This window comes from Engraulis encrasicolus, chromosome 4, assembly GCF_034702125.1.
Source record: "Engraulis encrasicolus isolate BLACKSEA-1 chromosome 4, IST_EnEncr_1.0, whole genome shotgun sequence".
NCBI classification, from domain to species: domain Eukaryota; kingdom Metazoa; phylum Chordata; class Actinopteri; order Clupeiformes; family Engraulidae; genus Engraulis; species Engraulis encrasicolus.
In genome coordinates this window covers 34,611,519-34,620,970 of record NC_085860.1, presented here as the reverse complement: position 1 = coordinate 34,620,970, position 9,452 = coordinate 34,611,519, and the positions used below count along the sequence as shown (strand labels likewise).

Here is a 9,452-nt window from a genome sequence, read left to right as displayed (position 1 = left end):
TTTGATTTCAAAGTGTTGAGGACAATTACCATAAACATGAGAGAGGTTTGGAAAATACTGGGTACAAACTAAGGGTATTAGCCTACGTCCGATTTGAGGTTTCATAAAATTATACGCATTGCTTAGATAGCCTAGATCTAACGCGGCATTGTGGCCATATTAAACACTAAACGCCATCTGCGCCGTCTTGTTTATTTCTGACATCCTACGCTGAGTCATCTTTATCTTAAACATTACGCAGCAGTGATTGGTTAACCCGCTGTCTAGCCTTGCATAGCCTACTGTAAAAGTTTAAGTTATCAGCCAAGTTTAGGCCGCCTAGGCCTACTCCTTGCAGACAAATGTCGCGCTGTTCGTTGAGGTGGGAGTCTAGATCTGCTGTTGACAAGTGGAAATTTTAAGACACCACGCATATTCTCGAGGGGGATTGAAAGCACCTTTCATTGTTAATGACAAGTTAACCTTTACAAAATATCCAAGAAGCTTAATCATCTGCGATTGCTGTACACAGTTCAAAGGATATTTATTCAGCGAAGTTGTGGATATTTCCTGCCCATTTCTCCACTCCCGCGGTAACCCCGTGCTCCATGTCTGCCTGTCAAAGACGCAATCCAAAATTGAAAGTGTGCGCCCGTTTAAGACAAGCGGCACGACCTGATGGACTCAAACCTATCATTCCAACATCTGTCAGTGATATCGTGACGTGTTCAAATGCGTTCTGAATAGGCTACTGAAGACTTAATAGCCTATAGCCTACTGAGCGCACGTGTTGTTGGCTTTTAAAATTGAGTTCTTGTTTGCTCGTTGTGTGTAATGCACAATGGTGCTATGCTTCATAAAAAATAAATTTCAGACCTTATATTTTCAGGTGCATGGTTTCATTTTAGTAACTGCATTTCTATTCAGTGACTGGAGATGTAACTGAATGAGTGGGGATCGAGGGCACTTTATAGGCTTAAAGTGTCGAGGGATATCGAGGGATTTTTATAGGCCTAAATATCAGTCTTAATTTACTTCAACATTAGTCATAATGGCGACTAGAAAAGGGGACCAGCAAATGTGATCTGGGCTTTGTGTTCTATTAATTGTGTATGGTTATGCAGAGAGTATGAAACTGCGCAGGGTATTCGGTGCTACTGCATGTTTCCGAATTCGCTCTGGGCACGTACGTCTACAGATAAAGGATTCGTGATGCAGCGTTTACCAGAGCAAACTAACAAACTTTCCTTTTGGCATTGGCCTGCATGCTGAATAGTCCACTGTCCATTTTCCCAAATGAAATCAGAATATTCTCAGCACTCAGTAGCAGGTAGCCTATTTATACCGTTCCATGTTCCCCATTCACGGGGTTGTTCGAACCCCCCCATGCGCTTTTTTTCGCGCCGGAGCTACACCTTCTCAGCGCTCCGGGACCTCCGACTTGACAAATTAAGCACTGCGTGAACCCTAGCGGGTCATAGAAACTTGCACAGGAGAAAAATGACTTTGGTAACACTTTATAATAATGGATGCAAAAAAAGCATTATAAAGACTTAATAAATAATTAACTATTGATGAACAAAACATTAACCAATGTTTGTAAATGACTAGGAAATGTTAACAAATGTTTGTAAATGACTAGGAAATGTTATGTTAATATCTTATATTTATCAAACATTTACAAATTGCTTGTAAATGAATAACATACTCTGTTATAAGGTATGTAAAATCTTGTATAAATTATTTGTAGATCTTTTATGAAGCATTAATACAATTTAGTTAATGATAAAAACATTTGATAATGTTTCGTTCATCATTAGTAAATTATTTACTAAGTCTTTACTTAGCAGACATTATTATAAAGTGTTACCATGACTTCTTATTTGTTGACTATATGAAAACTTTGAGGAACAAAATAAAAAACGGTATTAGCCAGTTACCATTATTTTTAATAAGCGCTTCTGTTCTGGAACATAAAAAATAATAAAGTTTTTGCTTTCGTTTCTGTTCCATGTAAAAAAGAAAAAGTTCCTGGTTTTCCTTTTCATTCCTTGATCCCGTTCCAAGCCCTGCACAAAACATTATGCAGCTTATAGGGAATCAATAGGTTATCTCAGGTGCAGCGATGCAGTTGGTGCAGCTTGCCTGTATTGGCTTTGAGGACTTTCATCACCTTTGCAGACGATCAAGTCCTTTTAGGTGTTCATTATCGGAACACGACAACAAGGAGAAGGCCGCACAGCGCAGAAAAAGACAAAGGATGTGCTGGCTAAAGGATGTGATGGCCTGGCACGGGGCACAACGTGTGCAGAAACGCCTGGCGTAATTAAGCTGTCAGCTGCTCGTGATCGGAAGAGTAATGAAGAGACAGGAGCATCAGACGGGAGAGCAAGGACCGGTACTGTGCTTTGGAAAACAAAATCTAGACAACAAAATGCTCATTAACCTTTAAATGTTCCGATTGAGAAATAAAGCAAACAGCTTGTACTCTCTTTTTTTTCTCAGAAAAGTTGAAGTATTCAGAAACAGACATAGAGGGTGTTGACTGTGTTTCCTTCAATGGTCTGTCAGGTGTGAGACGATGATGTTTTATCAGGGTTAGCTAGTCATTTAAAAAACATTGAAAACACAAGGCTGATAACATCAATCTCTATCTATGTTTTTAGGGTGAAAAAATAAGGGAGACTCCAAGGAATGAGAATCCATTCAGATCCAATACATGATTTCCTTTGAACTTAGTCATTGTTAGCAGGGAAAATGTATGTGCTTGTCAACACAGGACTCATAATCTGTAAATCGGCATTAGGCAGACAAAATGACACGTGATTTAAACAAATAGGCTGTCTGATCTTTTCATCTCTTAAACCGTTAATACATTTTCAGAAAGCTGTGTCTGTTGTTTTTCATGACCTCTTAACACACAAACAAACACATGTTCATTAAAAATGCAGTAGCAGATTCGGTCTCATGCTGTGTCAGTAATGTCTGTGAAGAGTGTGTACTGGGTTAGTTGCAACATACTGAGGTCAATCGGTTCTCTGTCACGGGAAGCCTTTTTTAGCCAGATCGCTCCTGCACATCATCAAATTACTAAATAAATTTGGGCATAGTAGAGTTTTAACAAGTTTAGACTAACGATAGGCCTAATCGGTTGCTGGTCTGTGACCTTGTTGAACTGAAAAGAGAAAAAACGGCCTCAAATACTGAAACAGACTAATTAGATGATGGACATTTTGCAAAAACAATTGGCAGAAAAAGACAGATTGGTAGACATAGACATAGACACGCACGCACGCATGCACGCACGCACACACACACACAGAGTGTGTTACAATATGCGGCCTTGTCTCCTCCACTTGTGCTTGTTTCCTCACCCCGCCTCCTGGTCCCTCCTCCGTGGGGAAAATGATAGTTTCCCAGCTGTCAGCCTAGCCACAACAACTTTTGAGGGACTGTTTTTCATTTACCATCCCAATTGCAAATGAGAAAAAGAGTTTACAATTGAGCTTTTGCAAGATATTGAAATATAAGGCTGTTGTCAGTGATGTCATCATGACATATTACTTCCTGGTACGAGGAATCAAGAACAAGTGGAGGAGGCAAGGTCGCATATTGTAACGCACTCACACACACACAGGCACACACACATACACACTTTTTTCACTTGTATTTATATTTTTAAACTACAGTTTATTTGGATCTTAGACTTAGTGCTCTGCTGCCGAGTGCAAGCTCTTGCCCAGACAGTTTCGCCCTGAGTACCCACTCACCCCACTGCTCGCTGCCCCTTTGAGGGTGCAGGCTAAAACAGCACCATCCCCCTTACACCCCTCCATCGCCCCCTCTCCCTGGAGGATTTCCACTCCAGCCAGCTGTGAGTGACACTCTCAAAAACTGATGGCTGATACCCCAGTCACCTGTCTCTCCTGAGAGGAGGAAGAGGAGGAGGACAAGAGAGAGAGAGGGAGAGAGAGAGGGGGTGGGGGGGTGTGACAGAGTGAGGCACAGACCCGGCTGCAGAACCAAGTCGTTGGACGGGCATTTGATCGAGTATGGGGCGGGCACCTTGGCGGGCTATGGTGGGCTATGGTGGTTAAGCATTGGTGGCATTTTATCTTGAACATATTTACTGTATTCAGACAAAAATACTCATTTGCTGCATATTAATGACCATATCAGCATGTTAGGGTCTGCATGTTAGGCTAGGCCCAGGGGGGCACAGCAGCTTGGCTGGGGGGGCAATGCCCTCCAATGCCCCCTTGTGAGGGTGAGGCAGAGAAAGAGGGACAGCGACAGAAAGAGAATCGAGTTAGACAGAGAGATTAAATGAAGGGAAAGAGGAACACACAGATCTACAGTACACACACACACACACACACACACACACACACACACACACACACACACACACACACACACACACACACACACACACACACACACACACATTTTCTTAAAGAGAGCTCGAGGCAATTAAATTGTTCCAAAATAAAATACCTTGTTCTCAGGGACAAAAGAAGCCAAACTGTCCAAGTGCACCAAAAAGTGTTATCCACTAGAAACAATCCAGCTGTCAAGTATACGTGAAAAACACTTTTCTTAAACTTCAAGATAGTTGTTTACTTACTTCTTGTTGAAGTTTTGGGTAGTGAAGTATTTTTTACAGGTCCTATTATTTTCTATAAAGACAGCATTTTATTTTTTAAGTAGGACTAAACTACACGATTCCATACAATGGTACTGTAGCTGTTTAGTTTTCTAAAGCCAATGACAATTGCAGTTTAGAACTACTGCAGTGGTCCATAAACTTCCTACTGAAAGGCGCGCTTAATAAAACACTTCCAGCCATTTAATTATTATCTATTAGAACTACATAGGTACAGTAGGTTGCAAACACAAAAACACAAAAACACACACACACATCTTCAAGCCTCACAAACTCATTACCCGCATGCACATGCATGCACGTGCCGGCCTACGCGCACGCACACAAACACACACACGCACACACACATACACACACACACACACTGCGCACGTGAACTCAGGCCATTTCACAGATCAGCAAGCACACAGTCCACTTGTCTCATTAGTGCCTTCTGTCCCTCACTGCAGAGGAGGAGGAGCAGGACCAGTTTACAATAGGACTACCTCTCTTTGGTTTTGTTTTGCTCTCACCATCTCCCTCTCTCTCTCTCTCCCACATTCTCTCTCTCACTGTCTCTGTCGCTCTCTCTTTCTCTCCCACATTTTCTCTCTTTATCTCTGTCGCTCTGTGTCTCTCCATCTCTGTCGCTCTGTGCTCTGTCTGTCTGTCTGTCTGTCTGTCTGTCTCTCTCTCTCTCTCTCTCTCTCTCTCTCTCTCTCTCTCTCTCTTTCTCTCTCTCTCTCTCTCACACACACACACACACACACACACACACACACACACACACACACACACACACACACACACACACACACACACACACACTTGCCCTCTCCCATTATGTCGCTCATGCTTTCTATCCTACATTTTTCTCTCTTTGCCTTCCTGCTCTTTCTCCTGTATGGCATTCTCTCTCTCTCTCTCTCTCTCTCTCTCTCTCTCTCTCTCTCTCTCTCTCTCTCTCTCTCTCTCTCTCTCTCTCTCTCTCTCTATCCTCCACTCCATTCCACCCCTCTGTGGTTGGCCTGTCTCAGCAGTGCAGGCCAGTGCAGGGGGATGGGTCAGCAACGTTGGCTTGCTTTGTGTCCTGCTGGACTCTGGTGGCCTCACTCACTCGCATGAGGATGCCATCTCTCCAGCCAAGCTGAGTAGTAGCCAACGGTTTTGGATGAATCCCTGCATGGGACAGCAGACAGCTCAACTTTGAGCAGATGCCAGGCCTTCGGAGCGAAAGAAGAGGAAGAATGAAAGTGAGAAAAACTAGTCACAGAGAAAATGAAATAAACAGAGAGAGAGAGAGGGGGGGGGAGAGAGAGAGAGAGAGAGAGGGGGAAAGAGAGAGAGGGGGGGGAATTGAGATAGAGAGCGAGAGAGAGAGTTAGAGGTTTGGCACGAGGCAGACGCGCATGGTCAACAAGGGAATCTACAAAAAGGAAAAAATCAGATTAGTAAGAAGGCTGTTTTTTTCTCCCCCACACCCCCCTACCCTCCAAACCCTCTGAGATCAGAAACCACAAGCTTTGATATCAACTCCCTCATCTGAGTGGCCTTAGCGCCTCCCAGCCAATCGCTGCCGTTCACTGGCTGCCTCAAGTTGCAGCCAGTCCAGTCATGCAGGGGGCCCCTATTTAATTAAGCCATTGAAAGTCCCAAGCAAGAGAAACTTTGACCGTTTGTTCCATCCGCTGGAGACCCAAGCTGGTTGGTTTCCGCCAGGCTGCTATACCGGGGCCCTCAGCAGCATAATGGCAACCGCGGTGGTCATCGAGCTGGTTAGAAAGACTCTCTCTGTTGTAGCCCTGGCTTTGTGTGTGAGTGTGCAGGGTTCATGACGTCACACTCGTCACAGTGGCGAGGTATCGCACGGTTGGTTTGGGCAATGCTGGGTAAAGACCTAGCACTGAGTTGTGCTATTCACAATGAAAGGGGCTTGGGGGGTGGGTGAGGGTCTAAAGGCAGGTTTTGAAAAGGGGGAATGTGGTTTGTTTTTGTGAAGCATTTATGACACTATTCATTATCGCATTATCTCCCTGTGCTGCCAAATGTAATTTAATTAGCTGCGCTAAGCTCACAGTCTTTTCTTTTTTTTTGTTTTCATCTCTCACTTTCTGTTTTTTCCTTCCCCCCTCCCTCTCTTGTTGTTCATCTCTGTGTTGCATTCTCTCTCTCTCTCTCTCTCTCTCTCTCTCTCTCTCTCTCTCTCTCTCTCTCTCTCTCTCTCTCTCCATCTCCCTCGTCTCTTGTGTTTCTCTGTTTCTGTTTGTCTTTCTCTGCGTCTCTCTCTTTTTCTCTGTCCCTCCCTTGGTCTCTCACACTCGCCACTCTGTCTTGCTCTCTCGTTTCAGTTCACCTCTCAATGTGTGACCCGGCCGAGCTTCTGCTGCCTCCAACTGTTCCATGGCCCGCCCACAGGCCCACCGCAAGCATCCCTGACTCTCCCTTCCTCCCAGCACCCCGGTAAGACAAAAACACCCCTCTCTCCTCCTCCTCCCCTTCCCCCTTCTCATCCTGCCCCTCGTCCACCACCAGCACCAGCACCATCACCGTGCCCACTCCTCTACCACACCTGCCCCCTTGACCCCCCCTCCCCTCCTCCTCCTCTCCCCGGTCCCCCCCTTGCCTACCATGCCAGTGGGGGTGAGGCCTCTCCTGCTGATGGCTCTGATGGGCGCCCGGCTGCTTCTGCTCCTGCCCAACTTGCCCTCCTCCATCATGGTCATGGTGGTGGTGGCGGGGGAGTCGTCCCCGCGGCGCGAGATCAAGATCGACGGTGACCTGGTGCTGGGCGGCCTGTTCCCCATCCACGAGAAGGGCCTGGGCATGGACGAGTGCGGCCGCATCAACGAAGACCGGGGCATCCAGCGGCTGGAGGCCATGCTGTTTGCCATCGACCGCATCAACCAGGACATGTCCCTGCTGCCCGGCGTGCAGCTGGGCGTGCACATCCTGGACACCTGCTCGCGCGACACCTACGCCCTGGAGCAGGCGCTGGAGTTTGTGCGCGCCTCGCTCACCAAAGTGGACGACACCGAGTTCATTTGTCCCGACGGGTCGTACGCACTGCAGGAGGACAGCCCGCTGGCCATCGCGGGCGTCATCGGAGGCTCGTACAGCAGCGTCTCCATACAGGTGAGATACCGAACACCGTTGACATCTTTGCACTTTTACCAATATTTACTTTCACTAAGGACATTGACAATGAAATATTCAAGTGTCTAGTAACCTACACATACAGATACTGATGGTGTTTGAATGATTACATTACTTGTCCTCTCACTTATTGACTGTATTGCTGTAAGAATGCAGAAGGTGGTCCCTGTCGCTCTGATCCTTGATAGAATGTACTGTGCAGCAATTTGTAATATTAACTGTTGCAACATAATATGGTACAGGAAACGGTATTTAGGATGGGGTAGTTTGATGTGCTATATGTATAATCTTAACGCCACCGCTGAATATGTGTCCCAGACAGTGCTGTTTTTTTTATAACATACGTAGTTTAATTTTCACATTTGAATGTACATTTTCTATTGAAGCCAAATGTGATGATCTATTCAGTTCAATAAGCACTTGACTTGAGCACTTACTTTACCTGTGCCTTTTTTCTGGGAATTTCCCACAACCTATTGAACGTGGGCCCAAAATATTAGTGAAAATCTTCACCTTTTTGTATCCCATGCCTGCCAGTCAGGATTGTGCTATGCCTGGCTTAATGGACTAAATTCCAAACAAAGTTTTTGTAACCTCGGATAAATGACACCCATGGGTAATAATTGAGCACCAGGCTGTGGATACACTTCCAATTGGGAGCGAGTGTGAATGTTCTGGCATTCATTTTGGCAAATACAGAAGAAAAAAACAGCGGGTGTGTCTGTTGCTCCCCTTCTGCCAAATTTATCCTCCACTCCGGGGGATATCTGTGATTGTAGAAGTTACCAGATAAGCCTGTTCTCTCAGTCACACAAAGAAAACCCATGACAGTTTTAGCCGTGTTTTGTGTTGCTTGGCGAGAAATGTGAAAATGTGCTTTGGCCTGTGACAGAAAAATTGCAAGGAATTCAATCCAGATATGCCCCCGTGTGCTGGATCTGATCTTGATCTCATTGTTGAGGGAGGGTGATGTATGTGTGCTGGCAGCTTTGCAGCATCCACCACCTCCCCGGGCAGATAGTCCTGTCAATGTGCATGATATGTTGCTGAACATCTCTTTCAGGCTAGCAAAAAAAACTCAAAAGCCTACACACCGAGAGCGACTCCACAAAATAGTTGACACAGTTGATCATGGTTAGCCACTTCCGCCTAACAGAAATGACAGGTGACTCTGACCTATATCGTCAGGCTTTATTCTCATGTCTGATCTACGGGCTTTGGGGCGTGATTGGATAAATATTTCAAGACGGAATGCTTCTTACCCAAGGAAAGAGACAAAGCCTGATATTTGCAATACTTCGATGTTAGAACTCTGAAATAAAACCAAAGACACAACACAGGGGATATTTAGTTATTTTAAACAATAAATGTAGTTTCAAAATATACAGGTAGATGAATTTTAATGTAATTTTAATTTCATTAAATATTTTATATTGTTAATGAAGTAAATACATACCAGGCATGATTGTAAACAATTCATAATAATCATTTGCCAAAAACCACACCCAAAACAAAAACACCATCACCGTAGCCATCAATTTACCATTTTTGTACTTTGATTTATGAAAAAAGTCATTGAAAAAGACCTTTGAGGGGAAAATAACATATTCTTGGCAAGTTTGCTTGGCATATGTTTACGATTTACAGATGAATGACTCCGGTTTCATACCTCATT

General features: G+C 44.7%; 1 protein-coding gene across 1 annotated transcript in view; it reads left to right on the top strand.

Moving 5' to 3' along the window:
- The first annotated feature begins 7,369 nt into the window (after positions 1-7,369).
- Positions 7,370-9,452, top strand: part of grm3 (glutamate receptor, metabotropic 3) — a 53,416-nt gene continuing 51,333 nt past the window's right edge. The window contains exon 1 of the mRNA XM_063196154.1: positions 7,370-7,756. Within this exon, the coding sequence (XP_063052224.1) occupies positions 7,448-7,756 (309 nt within the window). The 5' untranslated portion in view covers positions 7,370-7,447. The remainder of the gene's footprint in view (positions 7,757-9,452) is intronic.